This window comes from Euprymna scolopes, chromosome 29 (genome assembly GCF_053919585.1).
Source record: "Euprymna scolopes isolate OS-2025 chromosome 29, ASM5391958v1, whole genome shotgun sequence".
Classification (NCBI taxonomy): Eukaryota; Metazoa; Mollusca; class Cephalopoda; order Sepiida; family Sepiolidae; genus Euprymna; species Euprymna scolopes.
This window is the reverse complement of record NC_136510.1, coordinates 26,085,357-26,109,555: the sequence shown is the minus strand read 5'-3', so window position 1 is coordinate 26,109,555 and position 24,199 is coordinate 26,085,357. Positions and strand designations below refer to the sequence as shown.

Below are 24,199 nucleotides of genomic sequence, written 5' to 3'. Positions count from 1 at the left end.
AATTTTGCTAATATATATTTGCATCAATCTCATTCAATCCCGGGCATCTCCAGGAATTTTGCTAATATATATTTGCATCAATCTCCTTTAATCCCGGGCATCTCCAGGAATTTTGCTAATATATATTTGCATCAATCTCATTCAATCCCGGGCATCTCCAGGAATTTTGCTAATATATATTTGCATCAATCTCCTTCAATCCCAGGCATCTCCAGGAATTTTGCTAATATATATTTGCATCAATTTCATTCAATCCCGGGCATCTTCAGGAATTTTGCTAATATATATTTGCATCAATCTCATTCAATCCTGGGCATCTTCAGGAATTTTGCTAATATATATTTGCATCAATTTCATTCAATCCCGGGCATCTCCAGAAATTTTGCTAATATATATTTGCATCAATCTCATTCAATCCCGGGCATCTCCAGAAATTTTGCTAATATATATTTGCATCAATCTCATTCAATCCCGGGCATCTCCAGAAATTTTGCTAATATATATTTGCATCAATCTCATTCAATCCCGGGCATCTCCAAGAATTTTGCTAATATATATTTGCATCAATCTCATTCAATCCCGGGCATCTTCAGGAATTTTGCTAATATATATTTGCATCAATCTCATTCAATCCCGGGCATCTTCAGGAATTTTGCTAATATATATTTGCATCAATCTCATTCAATCCCGGGCATCTTCAGGAATTTTGCTAATATATATTTGCATCAATCTCATTCAATCCCGGGCATCTTCAGAAATTTTGCTAATATATATTTGCATCAATCTCATTCAATCCCGGGCATCTCCAAGAATTTTGCTAATATATATTTGCATCAATCTCATTCAATCCCGGGCATCTCCAGAAATTTTGCTAATATATATTTGCATCAATCTCATTCAATCCCGGGCATCTCCAAGAATTTTGCTAATATATATTTTCATCAATCTCATTCAATCCCGGGCATCTTCAGGAATTTTGCTAATATATATTTGCATCAATCTCATTCAATCCCGGGCATCTCCAGAAATTTTGCTAATATATATTTGCATCAATCTCATTCAATCCCGGGCATCTCCAAGAATTTTGCTAATATATATTTTCATCAATCTCATTCAATCCCGGGCATCTTCAGGAATTTTGCTAATATATATTTGCATCAATCTCATTCAATCCCGGGCATCTCCAAGAATTTTGCTAATATATATTTTCATCAATCTCATTCAATCCCGGGCATCTTCAGGAATTTTGCTAATATATATTTGCATCAATCTCATTCAATCCCGGGCATCTTCAGGAATTTTGCTAATATATATTTGCATCAATCTCATTCAATCCCGGGCATCTTCAGGAATTTTGCTAATATATATTTGCATCAATCTCATTCAATCCCGGGCATCTCCAAGAATTTTGCTAATATATATTTGCATCAATCTCATTCAATCCCGGGCATCTTCAGGAATTTTGCTAATATATATTTGCATCAATCTCATTCAATCCCGGGCATCTCCAGAAATTTTGCTAATATATATTTGCATCAATCTCATTCAATCCCGGGCATCTTCAGAAATTTTGCTAATATATATTTGCATCAATCTCATTCAATCCCGGGCATCTCCAAGAATTTTGCTAATATATATTTGCATCAATCTCATTCAATCCCGGGCATCTTCAGGAATTTTGCTAATATATATTTGCATCAATCTCATTCAATCCCGGGCATCTTCAGGAATTTTGCTAATATATATTTGCATCAATCTCATTCAATCCCGGGCATCTTCAGGAATTTTGCTAATATATATTTGCATCAATCTCATTCAATCCCGGGCATCTCCAAGAATTTTGCTAATATATATTTGCATCAATCTCATTCAATCCCGGGCATCTCCAGAAATTTTGCTAATATATATTTGCATCAATCTCATTCAATCCCGGGCATCTCCAAGAATTTTGCTAATATATATTTGCATCAATCTCATTCAATCCCGGGCATCTACAGGAATTTTGCTAATATATATTTGCATCAATCTCATTCAATCCCGGGCATCTTCAGAAATTTTGCTAATATATATTTGCATCAATCTCATTCAATCCCGGGCATCTCCAAGAATTTTGCTAATATATATTTGCATCAATCTCATTCAATCCCGGGCATCTTCAGGAATTTTGCTAATATATATTTGCATCAATCTCATTCAATCCCGGGCATCTTCAGGAATTTTGCTAATATATATTTGCATCAATCTCATTCAATCCCGGGCATCTTCAGGAATTTTGCTAATATATATTTGCATCAATCTCATTCAATCCCGGGCATCTCCAAGAATTTTGCTAATATATATTTGCATCAATCTCATTCAATCCCGGGCATCTCCAGAAATTTTGCTAATATATATTTGCATCAATCTCATTCAATCCCGGGCATCTCCAAGAATTTTGCTAATATATATTTGCATCAATCTCATTCAATCCCGGGCATCTACAGGAATTTTGCTAATATATATTTGCATCAATCTCATTCAATCCCGGGCATCTTCAGAAATTTTGCTAATATATATTTGCATCAATCTCATTCAATCCCGGGCATCTCCAAGAATTTTGCTAATATATATTTGCATCAATCTCATTCAATCCCGGGCATCTTCAGGAATTTTGCTAATATATATTTGCATCAATCTCATTCAATCCCGGGCATCTTCAGGAATTTTGCTAATATATATTTGCATCAATCTCATTCAATCCCGGGCATCTTCAGGAATTTTGCTAATATATATTTGCATCAATCTCATTCAATCCCGGGCATCTCCAAGAATTTTGCTAATATATATTTGCATCAATCTCATTCAATCCCGGGCATCTCCAGAAATTTTGCTAATATATATTTGCATCAATCTCATTCAATCCCGGGCATCTCCAAGAATTTTGCTAATATATATTTGCATCAATCTCATTCAATCCCGGGCATCTACAGGAATTTTGCTAATATATATTTGCATCAATCTCATTCAATCCCGGGCATCTTCAGAAATTTTGCTAATATATATTTGCATCAATCTCATTCAATCCCGGGCATCTCCAAGAATTTTGCTAATATATATTTGCATCAATCTCATTCAATCCCGGGCATCTTCAGGAATTTTGCTAATATATATTTGCATCAATCTCATTCAATCCCGGGCATCTTCAGGAATTTTGCTAATATATATTTGCATCAATCTCATTCAATCCCGGGCATCTTCAGGAATTTTGCTAATATATATTTGCATCAATCTCATTCAATCCCGGGCATCTCCAAGAATTTTGCTAATATATATTTGCATCAATCTCATTCAATCCCGGGCATCTCCAGAAATTTTGCTAATATATATTTGCATCAATCTCATTCAATCCCGGGCATCTCCAAGAATTTTGCTAATATATATTTGCATCAATCTCATTCAATCCCGGGCATCTACAGGAATTTTGCTAATATATATTTGCATCAATCTCATTCAATCCCGGGCATCTTCAGGAATTTTGCTAATATATATTTGCATCAATCTCATTCAATCCCGGGCATCTCCAAGAATTTTGCTAATATATATTTGCATCAATCTCATTCAATCCCGGGCATCTCCAGAAATTTTGCTAATATATATTTGCATCAATCTCATTCAATCCCGGGCATCTCCAAGAATTTTGCTAATATATATTTTCATCAATCTCATTCAATCCCGGGCATCTTCAGGAATTTTGCTAATATATATTTGCATCAATCTCATTCAATCCCGGGCATCTTCAGGAATTTTGCTAATATATATTTGCATCAATCTCATTCAATCCCGGGCATCTTCAGGAATTTTGCTAATATATATTTGCATCAATCTCATTCAATCCCGGGCATCTTCAGGAATTTTGCTAATATATATTTGCATCAATCTCATTCAATCCCGGGCATCTCCAGAAATTTTGCTAATATATATTTGCATCAATCTCATTCAATCCCGGGCATCTTCAGGAATTTTGCTAATATATATTTGCATCAATCTCATTCAATCCCGGGCATCTCCAAGAATTTTGCTAATATATATTTGCATCAATCTCATTCAATCCCGGGCATCTTCAGGAATTTTGCTAATATATATTTGCATCAATCTCATTCAATCCCGGGCATCTCCAGAAATTTTGCTAATATATATTTGCATCAATCTCATTCAATCCCGGGCATCTCCAAGAATTTTGCTAATATATATTTTCATCAATCTCATTCAATCCCGGGCATCTTCAGGAATTTTGCTAATATATATTTGCATCAATCTCATTCAATCCCGGGCATCTTCAGGAATTTTGCTAATATATATTTGCATCAATCTCATTCAATCCCGGGCATCTTCAGGAATTTTGCTAATATATATTTGCATCAATCTCATTCAATCCCGGGCATCTTCAGGAATTTTGCTAATATATATTTGCATCAATCTCATTCAATCCCGGGCATCTCCAGAAATTTTGCTAATATATATTTGCATCAATCTCATTCAATCCCGGGCATCTTCAGGAATTTTGCTAATATATATTTTCATCAATCTCATTCAATCCCGGGCATCTTCAGGAATTTTGCTAATATATATTTGCATCAATCTCATTCAATCCCGGGCATCTTCAGGAATTTTGCTAATATATATTTGCATCAATCTCATTCAATCCCGGGCATCTCCAAGAATTTTGCTAATATATATTTGCATCAATCTCATTCAATCCCGGGCATCTTCAGGAATTTTGCTAATATATATTTGCATCAATCTCATTCAATCCCGGGCACACCCAATCAAGTCAGAACAAGAACTGAGGTCATCCTCACCACCTAGTCAAAATATCCACTTAATATTTACATTTTTGATTTTTATGTTATACAACTCATCAACCACTCTAGGGTCATTTTAAAGCCAAACATTTTTTTTTTTAATAGTTGTATTTCCAGAACAAGTTTTAATAAATCTAATACACTATCTTATTTTTTGTTTTGTTTTTTGTGCTCGCCACCTACCGGGTCACTTTACGGTCAAATGAGGAATTTTTATTAAAGCGTTTTGGTTTATGGAATCATTTTTAGCTTGTAGATGTGTTTCTGGTTTGTATAACTTTTTTAGTTTGCAGAATATTGTTCTGTTTTCGGATCTTCCAGTCCAATTGTTTTTATTCTCAGCAGGTCTCAGGAAAATCCATTGCCCTGCACAGTGCTCAACTCCTTTCACTCTGGCTCCAGAAAGAAGACTGACCACCTTCCTTTTCTATCTGGAATAATATCACTACCAACTGATTCTGAGCCTTTGTCAGTGTTTGAGCACCCAAAGGTTGACCACTTAAGACATCAACCAAAGATAACATCTAGACGGGATCCATTTATGATGGCTTCAGGAAGATTGATCCCAGCATGTTACCATTCAATGTGGCAATTATACTTTACTTTAAAAAAAAACCTACCTCTTGAGTTATCAGACTGGTTAGAGATATTTTCAATTCTTTCTGGACCCTCTTTTCCCTTGGCCAAGCACTGCCATCCATATGCGCCAATAAAACATGTGCCGCACATGTTTTCAGTATTCACTCGAGCAAGTCACAAGACAAAATAAATGGATGCAGGAATTGGTGGCAAAATAAAGAAAAACGTCTTTTCAAATGTTTTTATGTGTTTGTCATTATCCAACAACGAAAACTTTTAGTCTTAAATCAACAGGCAAAAGTTATTGCCTGTTGATTTAGGAGTCCTTTATGTCAAATTGATGCTTGAATATGGTTAAATGTGTGCTCATTTTTGCATTAAATACTGATCCATAATTAATCCATAACTCTACATCAAATGGATATCATAATATCCAGTTTGCTGCACCTTTTCATAAAGGTTCATACAAAATTTTAGCTAGATCAACCCAGTAATTAACAAGAAAACTTAGAGTAAATGTGGTATTCTGGTAAATAATCCATATTAATCCTTAACTGTGCATCAGACAGATACCATAATACTTTGCTTGCTGCACCTTATATAATAAAGGTCCAAACAAAATTTCAGTCAGATCAGCTCAGTAGTTTCAGAGAAAAATTGGAAGGGATAAACAAACTAAGAGAAATATGATATAGATTTCATTGTAAGTTTTGCTTGTAAAGAATTGATATTTTTTTTGCATGTGCTCGAGATAAGATTATGGACAATATTTTTGGTTGTATGCACAAGCAAAGCGTGCTGTGTAACGCATGTTTACAGTGTTCGAACAAGCAAAGCGTGCTGTGTAACGTATGTTTACAGTGTTCGAACAAGCAAACAACAAAATAAAGACTTACGGGAACACCCATTCGGTCCAAAATTGTAAGTTCCAGGTGCACATTGCTCGCATCTGCGCCCAATGACATTCTCTTTGCATTTGCAGTGGCCACCATAAGTGTCGCATTCAGAACTCTCAGAGCCAGTTGGGTCGCATTTACAGTCTGCGATGTAAAAGATAAAAATTTAAAAAACGAATAAAAAAGAAAGCCAAAAAAGTAAAATCAAATTCAAAAAGAAAAATTAAATTTAAAAAAAAAAAAAAAAAAAAAAAAAAAAAAAAAAAAAAAAAAAAAGCTAGGCTTTAGAATGGTCTCTCCACAACCTGCTTTCCAGACTGCACTAACCTGCAGAAATTTAAGTGTAATGTAAACAGACATCTCGTTGCTCAACTCCCTGCTTAGAGTGTCCCTGTAAACATGGTCTCTAATTCGCAGATGCTCTATACGCATATGTTTAAAAAGTGAAGGTAACAAAATAAAGTGTAAAACTATGTAGCTTAATAGAAAATAACATTTTATATTGATTAGTAGGGTTATGAAAAGAGAATATTCTTTTCATTATTTTGACTTCCAAGTATATATCAGCTAATATACTATGTTTTTATATAGAGTGATGTGGTTCTCGATTGATTAACTGTGTCGGATATATACTCAAGAGTCAAAACAATGATAAGAATACTCCATTGATTACTAACAGTTATTTATTGTATAATCTCCCACTCCTTTGTTTGCTAACTTTACTACACTTCCATAATTTTACTTTTTTTTTTATATATATCATAGAATTCCAGTATTAAATTAGCTTGTGCTACAATACATGTGTTTTAGTCAAACATAAGCAAAAAACAAAAAAAAATTAATTTTATTAAGCAACAAAAATTAAGTTTTAAAAATCATTTTCCATACATTTTTAGTAGACTGGTTAATTGGGGAGACGAAACTATATCTTTTTAACTAGCTAAAATCAGTTTTACAATGAGCACTTTTTTAATGGTTTCAGAAACGGCCATTAAAAAATTTTAATTTCTTTCACTGCTCATTACTGCCTGAAAAATATTTTGAGCCTTTGATTTTTTTTTTTTTTTCAATAAAACGAGCAAAGATGAAAGTTTTTTTTTTTTTAAATAAAAGTTTAAAAGAAAAATATACTTTAATTTTTCAAACAAAGATGCATAATTAAATTTAATATGCATGTAAATTAATTTATGCATGTAAATTAATTTAGTATTTTGCTTATTATTTTTATTTATTGATCTTGGGAAATTTCCTACTTTCTTGAAATTTTTCATATTGAATTCTTGGGAAATCAAAAAAACCAAAATATGTAGCCAAGAATTGTCTATATTATTTAATGAATGCCTAAAGGAAAGAACGCTGCACACACACACACACACATATATATATATATATATATATACACACACACACTTATAAACACACTTTAGAATAATGTAATGCAATAAATCTACTGGTATGAAAATTCAGTGATTATTGGTCTTACAATATATTGGCTGTACTATTTTGTAAAGACAATCCCAGCTAAATAAAAATTGCTCAATATACCAGATAGAGCAAATAAATCATAATTTAGTAATTTAAATTTTATGACATGAAATGGTTAAATTTCAAATCTAGAATTTTATTATACGCAAGACAAAGAATACATTTCAATAAGTATATATCCTTAACATATAAAATTTTTGATGAAAATAAAAATTGAATGAATTCCAATATTTATGAATCCATTAAATATTTAAATTACTTGCTCTAAATAGTTTTTAAAACTTTCAATCATTCAAATCAATCTAAAAATTTAAAACACAATTTAAACGACTTTCTAGTCAACAGTTTAAATGCTTTCCAATTCCTTTCCAATTTCAAAAGGTCACAAAGTAATTTTTTTTAACAAAATATTAAAAATGGCCGATGTGTTTATGAATAAACCCTAATAAACTAATAATTTTAGCAGGCAACACAAGCAAAATGATAAACAGGGGAAGTTGGAAGTCATCCATGAAACATCTAATCTGATAATGAGACATGTATCGAGTACTATTGTCATATTTGGGCTGGTGAATTTATCCCATTTGAGGTTTCTTGATATAATGCAGAAACGTATCAGTAATTTGATTGGCTTCACATTTTATTCTCACTAACCTCTCTCTCTCTCTCTCTCAGACAATCTTTTTTTAAGACTCATCAGTGTGGTTAGCTGCAGCGAGTATATCAATTCAAAAATACCAAAACAGCAAACTTACAAATAAACAGAAACGAGGCTATCCTCTCTGATACGTATTGTTTTATTTAATTGTCAAGATTCAGGTTATGTCTTTCAGTCATAGAAGTGCCTCCCGCCTCCCAGACATTCTCATGGATGGCTCTACTCTCAAGGGAAAACAGACTCTAATGCATCTTGGTTTTTCTTCTTTAATTTTTCTTGGAGTTCATATATTAAGATCCTTTGCTCTTTCCGTTTCTCATAAAATCATGCGAAACACTTTCTCACACCTGAAACTTTTCTCTATCTCTACTAGTCTACCATCAGACCATGTATGGAGTACTGTGGTCATGTTTGCTTCATAGAATATCATTTTTGGGGGTTCTTGACAAGATACAGAAACGAATCTGTAATTTGATTGGCCAACTCTTTCTTTTTCTCTGCACCCTCTCTTACAGTCTCAATCTCTTTTTGATAAATACTATTATGGTATGTCTTCTTCACAATTTTCTGATCCATTCTCTCCTTCCTTTGTTCGAGCTCATTTGACTTGCTGGTTTTGCAATTTCCAATAATTCGCTGTTTTGATAACTCATCATAATACATCTTCATATTCTAGTAGCTTCTGAGAACTGCAGGCTTGTAGGATTCCATTCCTGCTGGCCGTTTCCCCCCCCCCCTATCTACAACATTAGTCTTTTCAAAATATAGCTAATAGGCATCACCTGTCTTTGCAATAATCATATTTTGTTCCTGGTATATTTTTACATTAAGCTTCATGCCTTGTCTGAAGAGATTTCCATTAAAAAAATTTTTTTTTCTTTTTAAATAATACAAATAATATTTATAATTTTGATGGGAAAGTGAGAGGAGGTAAACTTACCAACGCCTTGCAAATGCAAAACTGAAGAAATACTGAAGAAGAGGCGTTTACAGATATCAATAATAGTGGGTTGAACAGCAGGATATTGACTCTCTGCACATCTGTATCGGATGTAATTATTTTTCAGGAACTGAGGCAACTGTGGACCTTGGAAAATCGGGATACTGTTTGTGTTCGGAATAAGTACAATCTGCAAGGAAGAAAAGAAAATGAGCAAAATTAAAATCAGCAATTCCATCGAATCAAAAGTTGTTGGATACTGATGGGGGTACAGAGTGAAGTTTTGTGTGGCTGTGACATCACAAGCTTGGCTTGCTGTAAAGGTGGGGAGGGAGGGGCTTGTTTTACGGCATATCAACACTTTTGGGGTTATTTAATGCTGTCACTTGGAAAAAGGTTTTTATTTTTTACGTTCTTTATATCTTCAAATATTTCTTTATGCTGTTTAGTTTTTTTTATGGCATATCAACCGTTTTGGAAAAGTTGTGATGCTTCAAATTCTTTATATCATTCAATATTTATTCATCATGTTTGGTTTGGTGGTTTTGTAGAAGAAAATTACTTTCGTTTTTGACTTTGCAGAACATGATTCAGTTTTTCAAAAGGAAAGGAAAAAAAACAATATAATAATAGGAAATCCATTTTCTAAGAAGAAATTGATATTCAGAATTTAAAATTTGATGGTTGAAAATTGATATTAAGACTGCTTCATGTCCTTTTGTTAAACTAAATTTAGTTCATATTAATAAAAGATACTTACAGAGTCAATCAAAGCTGAGGCTTGTGGGGTGGATCGGTCACTCTTGTAGCGGTTGAATACAAGTTTGATAATATAGGTAACATTTTTTTCCAGACAAGATGGTGGCTTCACAACGGTATAATAAGAACCTAATAAAGTAGAAAGTGATTCAAATTTAGACAGCAGATTTAAAAAAAAACATATTTGAGTTTATTTTTTCAAATTCCTAAAAAGATGGTTAACCATGCAGGCTGACGAACTGTGTGCTTCTGAGTTTGAATCCAGGTGAACTTGGTGCTCCTCCCAGGTCGAATCCAGACAAATTGGGTGCCCCCACCCCAAGTTAGAATCCAGACGAACTGGGTGCCCCCCCCAAACCCAGACTGAGTCCAGTTTGTTATACAAAAAATCATTTTCACTTAAGATGTTAGCAACTTCCACAAGGTCTGTACAGTAAGTATCTGATGTATTTCTAAAAAGAATTCTGACTAGAAAAATATCGGAGAAACCAATGCCAACAATACAATCTGATTTATATGATATGACTAAAAAGATTTGATTATAAGTAAAAAAAAAAAATGTATTATTTGGACTTGTTCTCCTCTTCAGTGTTATTTTCTCGTTTCAGCTAATGCAACCTCTGACATTCCGGTTTCTCTTGTCAAACTTTGGAATCTGCACAAAATTTCTAATGGAACTCTCCATTTAATCCATAGTGGTAACAGAGGTTGTGAAACGTGGGTCCTCTACAGACGTCACAAAAAACAACTAAACCACTTCCATCTTCGATGTCTTCGGAACATCTTGAACATTCACTGGCAAGACAAGATTCCAGACACTGATGTTCTCAAGAGGTCCAAGCTCCCAAGCGTCATCACTACGATCCGCAAAGTGCAAACCCGCTGGGTAGGCCACGTGTATCGGATGACAGACTCGTGCATACCAAAACAACTGCTCTATGGTGAACTCCAGTGCGGAATGAGAAGAGCTGGTGGACAGTACAAACAGTTCAAAGACACTCTGATGTCCTATATGAAAGACTTCAACATTGACGTGAACTCATGGGAAAGCAGTGCTTCCGACAGGCCAACCTGGCGCCGCTTGGTACACGAGGGCTCTCTGCTCGCGGAGGCAAGACGAACTGAATCTGCAAAAGAGAAGCGCGCTGCGCGAAAAGCCCAAGATGCTGAAGTGGCCGTCTTTAGCCACTGGTGTCCAACATGTGACAGGGGCTTCCGCGCTCGGATTGGACTGATCAGCCACCTGCGGACACACAACTAGTTGTCTATGGTCATAATCGACTCCGATTGATGAACACACACTGTGGTAACATGCTCTCATTTTGTCAGCCAATACCGGGTAGTAAGCTAAAGCTAATTGCAATTGTATTCTGAGTATTGGCCATACTGAGGATTGAACCTTCAACCTTCAGAAGAGTGTCACGTAGAACTGAAGTTCATGTAGTACTATTTGTTACACTATGGGGTCCTTGTGGAAAATTTAAACATGAATTTTGGGAACCTTGGACCTATTATTGTTAAATGTACAAACTTATGACTTATCACTACAGATTACTATATATATATATATATATATATATATATATATACACACACACACACACACACACTAGCATATCACCCAACATTGCTAGGTCATAAAATATGCTTAAATATATTTTAACTTATACAGATCTTGTATTTATTTTTATTATAAAGCTAATTCGCTATTGATTGTTATTTCATATCCAATATATAGTAGTAATTACAAAAGTTTTTTAAAAATATATGACTTGGGTGACACCAGCTAGAATCGAAACCAAAACATCTCTCCAGTGTTATTCGTTACGATCTGAGGTAAGTGCATATGCATATCAAAACTAAAAAATTTAACATAGCTAAACATAAATGTATACTTGTGCATGCATAGAAGATACATGTTTAGTCGACTTACGCCTGCCAAGTTCCAATTTTTTTTCAATCTTAACCCCTTAGCAGCTATTTTTACAAGCTAAAAACCAAATCAACTTTGTTCCCAAGATCATATCTCCTATATATCAAGTTTGTAGAGAATTGACAGAATAGTTTAGTAGAAATCGTTCCACACTCAGTCAGTCACACACACACATTAGTGCCTTTATAATTAATGGTCCCTATACTAGCTCTGCTTAGTAGGTGATCATCACTCAGCATACAAGCTGTTTCTTTGAGTAAATCATCGACTCATCTCAAAAATTCAAATGAAATGAGTATTTTTTATTTAGCAAACATGTCTGCATCAATAGGGAAATGTTATTCTTCGGTTAAGTGTTATCTGTCAGTCACCTACATAAATTCCTGCCGTTATGCTAATCCAGAGATGGGTATTCCAAAGTATAACCTAACATAAAAATACCTCGTTGAATTTTTAAAGTCAGATCTAAATAACATTTAGGTCGTTATCGTCATCAATGTTAATATCACATGGTAGGCCGTTTGAGACGGAGGAGAATAATTGATATGCTTAAGTTGGTGGGTGGTACAAGTGAAATGGCAACAGACAGAAACAGTTGCAACTCATTCATGTCTAACATCAAATATGAGAAAAACGAAATTATATTATTGTACCAAGTTATTGGCAATACAATAACGTATTTAAGTTCAATTTATTTTTAAAATTACTTAATCTAACAGAAAATATTTTTAAATAATCTAAAAATAAAACTCATCAAGGGGGATAACTCAGACTAAAATGAAAATAAGAATTGTCTCCCTTAAGTTTAAACCTAAAAACAAAAATTAAATTAAAATGAACTGAAATGATTTCACTGCAGATAGGTACAACTAGTCTATATAAATAAAACGTGTGCGTGTATATATATATATATATATTTTTTTTTTTTTTTTTTTTTTTTTTTACAAAGGCATCACCACATTATCAAGGCCCAAAGGCCACTCAAGGATAAGGGTTAAAGAGTGTACAGTAGAAGTTGGTCAATATAGTAATCATTAGTAATGAAAATTTGGTAAATTTAATAACTTATATGGAACGGCTCATCAAGAACTTATTTACCTTAGACTTGAACACAACCATATTGTAGTCAGCCGGAAAGCAGGAAAACGGAAGACAATTCCACAGGCGTGCAGTTCTAAGAAAGAAGCTTTGTTCATGGAATCTATGTTTAGGTTTAGGCACAGATAAAGAGTGGGGGAAATTATTGATAGTGTTTACAGCTAGACGAGTGTTTCTTGTGAAAGTTTGGCGAGGGGGGACCATAGATTGAAGCTCAGTTGAACACTTTCCATGAAAATAACGATACATCAGAGACAAACTCGCAACATCTCTTCTGTGAGATAGAGGTTGTAAGGAGGAGAAAAGGACATCTCCTACGAGGCTACGAAGTCTATTTTGAACTCTATCAAGGCAGGACAAGTCCTTTCTAGCAGCTCCTGCCCAGATGTGGCAACAGTATTCCATCCTTGGACGTACCTGGCTCTTATATAGATAGAGAATAGCATCAGCAGTGAGATATCTACTGGATCGATAGAAAGATCCCACCATTTTTCCAGCGGCCTTGGCAACAGATTTGATATACGTGTTCCATTTAAGATCAGGAGTAATGGTCAAGCCCAGAAGCTTGTCCAAACTTGAGGCCTCCTGAAGACGAGAGCCATTCATTTCAATTGATGACAAATGTGGATTAAAATGTTGATGATGTAAAGAGAGAAGCTTGGTTTTAGATGCATTAAAAGTAACCAGCCACTCCTTTCCCCATTGTACTACATGCTCAAGATCAGAGGAGAGAGAATTGGAGAGTACTTGCTCGTTTACTGTCTTAGATGTGGTACCATAAATGGTAGTGTCGTCAGCATAAATGTCTACAAATGATGTAAGGATATGATTTGGAAGATCATTAATGTAGATCAGGAAAAGAGTTGGGCCCAGGATGGATCCCTGAGGGACACCGGCATTAATACTGTGAGCTTCTGATTTTTGCCCCTCAACTACAACTCTTATGAACCTATCAGAAAGAAATGATTTAATAATATATATATATGTGTGTGTGTATAAATATTTTACCGATAAACTCTTCAACAACTGATCACATAACACTGAAATTAACAGGAAATAGTAATCATATACCAAGGATGGTTTATAATGAGTAAAATCTTTGTTTGGATGGATGGATAACGCATACAGAGGTTAGCAAGTTACAATGCCAAACTTTCATTTCAACTTGCCGACATATTTGTATTAGTTTATACATGCAAAAAACTACTCATAGCTAAAAGTGGTGGGAGTTTTAAACTTTTATCTGTCTATTGGATTGACTCAAACGGCAAGGAATGTGGCTAGAGCGCTAAATGTTTTGGTTTTAATTATAGCTGATGACAACCATGTTTTTTTTTGTTTTGATTTGGAAATCAGTATTATATATTAGGTATAATATAATATTCAATAAATAATTAGCTCTGAACTAATAATATACAAAATCTGCTTGATTGATTGATTGATTGATTGGTTTTATGGAATACCAACCTATGAGGTCATTTAATGCCAGAGTCTTTTATATACATTAATAGTTATAGGTTTTATAGGTATATGGTGTTCAGTGTCTATGTTTATATAGTTAGATAAGGTTTTTTTTTTTTTAATTTTGTTGAGTAACCCTGTTATCTTCAGATATTTGAGAAGAGTAGTTGGGTCTACATGAGTGAATATGTCTTTTACAGTTTTTTCATTATATAGATTCAGTCGGTTTGTTTTCAAGTCTTCGCATCTTGTTAATATGTGATTTACTGTGTATGGTTCCTGGCAGGGTGTCCAAAGTGGGGCTTCTTTTTTGAGAAGGTAGGAGTGTGTTATAGAGGTATGACCTATTCAGAGTCTTGTTATTATAACTTCCTCCTTTCTGGTCATTCTTTTGTTTGGTTTCTGTTTTCCTATGGTTTCCGGGATTTGGTATAGCTTGTTTTTAGTGCAGGAGTTCCATGACTCTTGCCATGTGTTTCTAATATATTTGTTAATGATTGTTTTAGATTGGTATGAGGGATCTTATCATTGGTTATGGTCAAATTTAGTGCTGCTTTTGCTGCTTTGTCAGTTCTATCATTGCCCTTTATGTTGATATGACTGCGTATCCAACAAAAGAGAATGTTTTTATCGTTAGAAATATCATCAAATCTATTTAGGGTTTTGGTGATTATTAGGTTTTTGTTTTTTACACAGTGATCACCACTTATCAAGGCCCGGAAGCCACTCAGGGATAAGGGTTATTGCAAGTACATTACGTTAGTGTGGAGATTTGATGAAGTGTTTACTTAAGGGGGTGGTTCATTAGGAATTTGTTAACATTGGACTTGAAGACATCCAAGTTGTAGTCCGGTGGGAAGCAGGCAGACGGAACAGAGTTCCACAGGCGTGCAGTTCTAAGAAAGAAGCTTTGCCTAAATCAAAATGCGGATTCCATGAACACAGATATAGAGTGGGGGAAATTTTTCACAGTGGATTCAGCTAGATGGGTGTTTTTCGTGAAAGATTGGCGAGGTGGGACCAGAGATTGGAGTTCAGACGAGCACCTGCCATGAAAATAACGATAAAACAAGGATAGGCTCGCAACGTCTCTTCTGTGGGAAAGAGGTTGCAGGATAGAGAAAAGAGCATCCCCCACTAAGCCACGAAGTCTATTTAGTACTCTGTTAAGGCAGGATAGGCTGTTTTTAGCAGTTCCTGCCCAGATATGGCAACAGTATTCCATCCTTGGACGTACTTGGCTTTTATATAGATAGAGAATTGCATCAGTAGTGAGATATCTTCTGGAGCGGTAGAAGGATCCCACTATCTTTCCAGCGACCTTGGCAACAGACTTGATGTACATGTTCCATTTCAGATCAGGAGTAAAGGTCAAACCCAGAAGCTTGTCAAAACACGGAGCCTCACCGAGACGAGAGCCATCCATCACAATTGATGCCAGATGGGGATCAGAGCGTTAATGATGTAAGGATAGGAGTTTGGTTTTGGATGCATTAAAAGGTAACCAGCCACATCTTCCCCCACTGAACCATGCGCTCGAGATCAGAGGAGAGAGAATCAGGGAGAACTTTGTCATTTACAGCCTTTGATGTGTTGCCGGAGATGGTCGTGTCATTAGCATAGATGTCAACGAATGATTTAAGTATGTGTTTAGGGAGGTCATTGATGTAGATCAGGAAGAGAGTTGGGCCCAGTATTGACCCCTGAGGGACTCCAGCATTTATATTGCAGGCCTCCGATTTTTGTCCATCTACCACTACTCTTATGAGGGTTCGTTGGTTTCCTGTTTTCCAGTGTTTCGAGTACTGATTTGGCATCTGAGCAGATAAATTGTTTATCTTTAAAAGATTCTATAAGATCAAGTGCCATATCAATGGCCGATACTTCAGCACTGTAGATGGATGCTTCGTCTGGTAATCTTTTGATTAGGATTATTTTATTGTGTATGGCTGCACATCCAACATTATCCCCATCTTTTGAACCGTCTGTATGAATTGTTGAGTGTTTGGAATACTTATCTTTAATTATTTGGAATTTTTCTTCATAGACGATTGGATTGGTTTTTGTTTTAGGGTATTTAATTAGGTCTGATATTATTTTTCGTTGTTTTGTCAGCGAGGGGGGATATTTAGGTTTTAAAGATTCATGTATTGTTGCAATATCTATCTGGGCTTTATTTATGGATTCTTCCATACGTAGGCTAAATGGTTTTATAGAATTTTCTTTTCTATCAAAGAGGTTTTTGTATTGGGGGTGGAAGACACATTTGTAGGCAGGATTAGTTGGACATGAAGCCAATTTTGTATAATATTGTAGTCCTAGTTTTTCTCTTCTAAGTGATAATGAGGGTTCATCTGTTTCTACATATAAACTTTCCACTGAGAAGGTGGGGAAGGCCCCTAGAGCCAATCTTAGTCGTTGGTGATGTATTGTGTCTAATTCCTTTATGTAGGACTTTCTTGCGGATCCATAGATATAGCATCTTGGATTGGACAAGGGATTTGTATAATTTAATTATTGAGTCTTTGTCTGCACCCCAGTCTGTATGAGCTACTACTTTTAAGAGTTAGATGGCTTTGTTGCATTTTTGTTTGAGGTATTTAATATGGGGAATGAATGTTAGCTTTTTATCGAAGATGATGCCCAGATATTCATACTGATCAACTATGGGTATAATTTCATTATCCAGTTTCAGTATTGGGTCATGGTGCATTTTCCGGGTTTGGCAGAAATGAATGGCTTTTGTTTTTTTCTTTTGAAAATTTAAAACCATTTTTTGTTGTCCATTTATTTTGTTTAGACACAGTTGTAAATGGCGTTCTATTCTTGTAATATATTTTGAAATCATCCACATAGAGGGCACATTCTGTTCCTACATTTATATTTTTGACAATGTTATTTATTTTAATACTAAAAAGTGTGACAGGATGCTTCCTTGTGGTACCCCCCCCCCGTTTCTTGTTTTTTACAGATGGATAGAGTATCACCTAATCGTACATTAAATTATCTATTATTAATAAAATTTGTGATGAAAATGGGCATTCTGCCTTTTAATCCAAGTTCTTGTAGATCTTTTATAATGCCATGCCTCCATGCAGAGTCGTATGCTTTTTCAATATCAAAAAAGACTGCCGTAAGATATTCTTTCTTGATAAAGGCTTCTCTGATGAAGGTTTCTAGCCGGATCAGGTGGTCCATGGGGCTTCTTTTATTCCTAAATCCTGACTGATAATCTGTAATCAGATTATTTGTCTCAATGTACCATATTAATCTGCTGTTAATCATTCTTTCCATTATTTTGGAAATACAGCTAGTGAGTGCTATAGGTCGGTAATTCATGGGATTTGTAGAGTCCTTTGATGATTTAGGTATAGGGATTACTATGGCCTGCCTCCATATTTCAGGGACGTTGCCACTTTCCCAAATATCATTGAATATTTGTAGTAGGTAATCTGTAGATGTATCAGGAAGTTGTTTTATAAATTGATAATGGATTTGATCAGGGCAAATCTGCTTGATTTAAAATATATTTAAGCATAAAATAAAATACGTATTAGATACGTTTAAAGTCAAAACAATACATTATTACAAAATAAACATTTATTTATTTTTAAAATTTATATACTTCATCTTCAGTATGTCTATAGATGAAATGTAACTTCTAAATATATTTATAAATTTCAATATAAATTTCAAACAAAATATCTGTTTATTTTGTAATAATGCGTTCTTTTGACTTCAAATGTATCTTATTTTATTCAAAATCAACCAGCGCTTCTATCAAAGAACACAAACCCTAACGCATATTTAAAATATATTTAAGACCGGCAAGGGAGTATGCCCCACACTGCTCATTAATGAATAAACTCATCTGGTGTTTCTCATTTCGCATTGCTGCACAACTAAAAAGTTCAAAGCAATTATGTCGTAACGAATGGCATTATTTCATCTTATTCTTACTTAGCAAACTTGTGACGGAGATGAAAGATCAAAACTCAATCCCAGTTGTCTAGTGTATGCATATGTCTACCGACTCAATATACTTTCATATTCTTATCTATGTAACTTTTTCCCGGCTATGTTCTGTTAATGAAACTGAATAAAATCGGTTTGAATTGTAGAAAAAGTTTGTATTTTGATTATTCGCACTACTCTTCCCATGACACTTCTGAATTTTTTAGATGAGGATTAGTTATTCGTATTATTTGGATTCATCGGACTACTGTTCTCATCTGGAGTGTGATTTTCGATCGATATAACCTCCAACCTTCTTCAGGTGTATCTTGTCAAACTCGGGAATGTTTCTGGCGAACTTGGGAATTTGGATAGAATTTTGAGCAGAACCCTTTATTTACGTGGGTAGAATGCTCTTGTTACCTCATTCTTACCTGGTGGAAGACTTGTGGCCTTGTAATCATCTTGCGGGATACTGTTGGCGCATGGACCTTGGGGATTTACAGGTCCTGGTCTGTCGATCACAACTCTAACATCTTCCCATCTGTCGGGCATCTGAGAATAAAACAAAAAGGAAATAAAACTTCTTGCTGCAATATTTTTTTTAAAATCATATCAATTTTGTCAATTTGCCCTCTTTTGTTTAAGGAATCATCACTTATTAAGCCCCAAACGCCATTCGAGGATAAGGGTTAACCAAGTGTCAGGTGGACGGTAAGAAAACAGTGATTGGTAATGATGGTGGTGATTGACACCAGAGATGCCTTTTTGTACTGAATAAAAAGTCAAGTCATAATCTAAGAAGTATAAAAATTCTTATCAGCTTAAGATAAATATCTTGTCAGCTTAAGATAAATATCTTGTCAGCTTAAGATAAATATCTTGTCAGCTTAAGATAAATATCTTGTCAGCTTAAGATAAATATCTTGTCAGCTTAAGATAAATATCTTGTCAGCTTAAGATAAATATCTTGTCAGCTTAAGATAAATATCTTGTCAGCTTAAGATAAATATCTTGTCAGCTTAAGATAAATATCTTGTCAGCTTAAGATAAATATCTTATCAGCTTAAGATAAATATCTTATCAGCTTAAGATAAATATCTTATCAGCTTAAGATAAATATCTTATCAGCTTAAGATAAATATCTTATCAGCTTAAAATAAATATCTTATCAGCTTAAGATAAATATCTTATCAGTTTAAAATAAATATTTTATCAGTTTAAAATAAATATTTTATCAGTTTAAAGTAAATATTTATTAGTTTAAAGTAAATATTTATTAGTTTAAAATTAATATTTATTAATATAACGATTATCCCCCCTAGAACAGCTCATCAAGTAGTCTCCCTTTAACAACCCATTTATTCAAAGTCTACGCCCCCACCCCTTCTCAACCAGAACGCAGAAACACAAATAAATTAATTAAATCTCCTCAATATAAAACAAATTATTATAAAAAAATAAATAAATAAATTAGAAATAAAAATAAGAAAAAATATAAACAAACTTAATCATATTAAATTAAAAAGCTATCAACAAGTTCCGGACAATTGTTTAGCCCGAGACTGCTACTGTTTACAACAGCACGTTTGAACCAACGCTAAACTATTATAAAAAAAAAAAAACAAATAAGTAAAATAAAATATAAAAAAATAATTTAGAAATATAAAATAAAGAATTGATTAAAAAAAAAAAAAAAACCCTAACCATATACTACCTACAAGTTCCGAGCAATGATTTGCTGCGATACTGTTACTGTTTACAACAGCACGTTTGAACCAAAGTCAAATAAATATCTGACGAAGAGATCTTTCTCGAAATATTATAACACGGATATACCACCAGACCGATTTTCCCAGGTGACCACTGTGCAAATATAAATATAATGCATTGAAGAAATATATGAATAGGTACACATGTATTTATAAGTTGTATTAATAGAAATTTCTCACCTGCTTCGGCTTGTATCTTTCCGTTACCTCTGCATTGTACTACATTATGTACTACTGCATTAACTACATACTATACAATGCTTCAAGCAAACTACATTCACCTCTTAATATTTATTAGTTTATAAGTTTAAAATTAATATTTATTAGTTTAAAATTAATATTTATTATTCTATCATTAGTTTAAAATTAATGAATATTTATTATTTTATCACTAGTTTTAGTAATTGAAATTTACGTGTTAAAAAAAAGCAAAATAAAAGGATTGTTTTTGGCATCAAAATTTCCAACTTTGATACAGATTCTAATGTCCAAAAACAGTTGCAAGTTTTGCGATCCCCAATTTAGATCAATCGTCCTGATATGATCATACAGGAAATTAGTAAGATGCGTGTAAATTGTAGGTTCATATAAATTAACAGGAAAATTTGATATATTTACATTTTAGGCAAAAATAGTTATCAACAGTTAGGGAAAACCAAGTAGAATTTTAATCCAAAATAAAATAAGATTTATAGTATTTTGCCAATCAACCACTGTTAAAATTGGAAATACTCATTAAACCGGGAGAGATAAATCATTATCATTTAACCAAATAATAACGGATGGCAGATTGGCAAAATACAAAAACTATGTTTTTCAATTTTGATAAGGTTACCTATATTTGTAGGATACACAAGTATATTGAACAATTTTTACTTGGAATGTGATTTTCAGCTGTGTCCCATACTGTATAAGCACAAAAAATTCTTGTGTAATCTAGTTATTGGTGATTTCTGGAATATAGGTAAAAACAGAAGCGTGAAAAAGATCAATCTACATACCAGAGGATTGTATCGGATGACAATGTCATACTCCATCGAGGCAGTCAAGTTTGTTACGGTGAAATCAATGGAGTCACCTTCCATGATTTTCATGAAACCAGGTCCAGTCCAGGTGACAGGTTCATCAGGACCACGTTCACGGATATCCACACGGGCATTCTAAAGAAAACAAAAAAAGAAAAAATACAAATTTTAATATATGTCAAATAACCCTTTTTCTTTTAAATAGAGGGAGCTCCTATTCTGTATCTATATATTTTATGGCGTATAAACACTTTTAATGTCATTTCATGGCAAAATCAACAGAGTCTAGACTATTTCTGAAATAGCCTTTTCCCTGTTAATTGCAGTATGATGACGATTTCATACAGTTCTAGGAGGTCTACCTTCCGAGGCATTACCTTACTTATTGTTATTCGCCTGAGGTACTCCTACCAAAGAATGCTGACAGGGTTGTCCAGTCATTTTTTGCAAGTCAGAGTGGTCCTCCCCCGGGGAAGTTTACTCTTTAATCCCACTTTGACATTTGTGTCACACTTATCACCGTGGGAGAGAGAGAAATACCCATTCAATAGCAAAAAATACCTATTGTAATTGATTCATAATATATGAATTTGCCCGAAACATAACGCATGGAATGTGAGGACTGAAAGACAAAATAAGGAAAGCAAGAGTTATGAAGTGGCAACAAGGCTCCATCTTAGGACATAAATGGAACTTATGTCGGAAGTTATGAGAATTCTTTCAAAATAAGATTCTAACAATCTGGTGGCCAATTTATCTGGTAAATGTGCAGTCTAACTCCATTTAAAACATGCACACAAACACCGACACACCAACACCCAACACGGAAGCGCACACACCAAACACGGAAGCGCACACACCAACACCAAACACGGAAGCGCACACACCAACACCAAACACGGAAGCGCACACACCAACACCAAACACGGAAGCGCACACACCAACACCAAACACGGAAGCGCACACACCAACACCTAAAGCAGAAGCACACAAACCAACACCTAAAACAGAAGCACACAAACCAACACCTAAAACAGAAGCACACAAACCAACACCTAAAACAGAAGCACACAAACCAACACCTAAAACAGAAGCACACAAACCAACACCTAAAACAGAAGCACACAAACCAACACCTAAAACAGAAGCACACAAACCAACACCTAAAACAGAAGCACACAAACCAACACCTAAAACAGAAGCACACAAACCAACACCTAAAACAGAAGCACACAAACCAACACCTAAAACAGAAGCACACAAACCAACACCTAAAACAGAAGCACACAAACCAACACCTAAAACAGAAGCACACAAACCAACACCTAAAACAGAAGCACACAAACCAACACCTAACATGGAAACAGATGCAAACACTCACAAACACAAATAGAGAAGAAAAGACTTACCTTAAGTCCATGTCCAAATTCTGCTTCAAATAAAAACGTATCAAGGCCGGGAACAAAATGGAGAGGTGTAGGGCGATCACATCTTCTGCCATAAATGTTTGGTCGACACTGACACTGTCCATTGCTTTGATCACAGGTTTCTCCCAAAGCACCACCAATATCGCAATCACAAGGTTTGCATCCATTGATGTCAGTACTTAAACCCCAGTAGCCAGGCTGTTTACAAAAAAAAAAAAAAAGCATTAAAATTTTTACTGAAATGAAGAAATAGTTTTAATTATAAATTATTTGTAATATTAGAAAAAAAAGTTTTATTCTCTCTCTCTCTGTATATATATATATATATATATATATATATATATATATATATGAAAGGGGATTAAAGAATAAGAGGATTCTTTAAATGGGAACTTATTAAGACGTAAAAAGCTCAACAAGCTGAAACTCTAAAAACAAAAACAAAAATTTGATACTCCTGTCGATTTCGACAAATGAGGTTCACCAAAACAGCTAAGTTTTCCGGAAATCCACACAGATTATTTGTTTATAGTGGTGAAGGCTTTGTGCAGAAGCAACCATAATTTTTGGTACAACTGTTAATCTCGACCAGTGTAATGGCTGCCATAAGACCTCAGGTTTTACATCAGTGTTTCTTCTCCTAGATGCGTATCTTAACGAAAACTGAAGGTGCATCAAATGCGGTACATATAGTGCCTAGCATTCCCAAATCGTTATCCATGTGGTACTGACCAGGCTCATCAAGAACCGGTGTTTAAACATGATTATATAATAAGAAAATAATAGACAAGATAAAATATATATTGGTATATATGAATTTGTTAGTTCAATAAGGAAAAAACATAAAATGGGAGGGTTGGTTGGTTGGTTGTTTTTGTTTTACGGCATATCAACCTTTTTCAGGTTATTTAATGCCGAATCTAGTTATTTTGAGGAACGATTTTTAATGGAGTACATTTTTTTTTTTTAAGTCAGATTCTATTTAACCCATAGTTGGGACCCTAACAGGTACTACCACTCCGGGTCAGAGTGGATCTGGGAGCAATGGCAATTAAAGGGTGGCTCCACACTCCCCAAGGCCCACAAGGTAGGGCCTCACCATCGGATATAGTTTTAGGTCATATCCAGGACCTAAATGAGAGGGAGTATAATAAATGCTTCGATGGTTTTTCCTAATAAATAAATTTAAAAAAATCATCGAAGCATTAATAATACTCCCTCCAATTTGTTTTTTTCTTTATTGAACTAACAAATTAATATATACCAATATATATTTTATCTTGTTTATTATTTTCATATATAAGAAAGCTAAATAAGGTTGTGAATCAGGGTGTGGCAGTGTAAAAAAAAAAGGACCAGATATATATTTAG

The 24,199-nt window shown here is 34.4% G+C and overlaps 1 protein-coding gene across 1 annotated transcript in view; it reads right to left on the bottom strand.

The window, feature by feature from the left end:
• LOC145252555 (laminin subunit beta-2-like) overlaps positions 1 to 24,199 on the bottom strand; it is a 392,333-nt gene that overhangs the window by 79,798 nt on the left and 288,336 nt on the right. Inside the window, exons 9-14 of the mRNA XM_080112108.1 lie at positions 22,811 to 23,026; positions 21,378 to 21,536; positions 19,039 to 19,159; positions 10,160 to 10,287; positions 9,400 to 9,589; positions 6,317 to 6,460 (exon numbers count right to left, since the gene is read on the bottom strand). Of these exons, the coding sequence (XP_079968234.1) occupies positions 6,317 to 6,460; positions 9,400 to 9,589; positions 10,160 to 10,287; positions 19,039 to 19,159; positions 21,378 to 21,536; positions 22,811 to 23,026 (958 nt within the window). The remainder of the gene's footprint in view (positions 1 to 6,316; positions 6,461 to 9,399; positions 9,590 to 10,159; positions 10,288 to 19,038; positions 19,160 to 21,377; positions 21,537 to 22,810; positions 23,027 to 24,199) is intronic.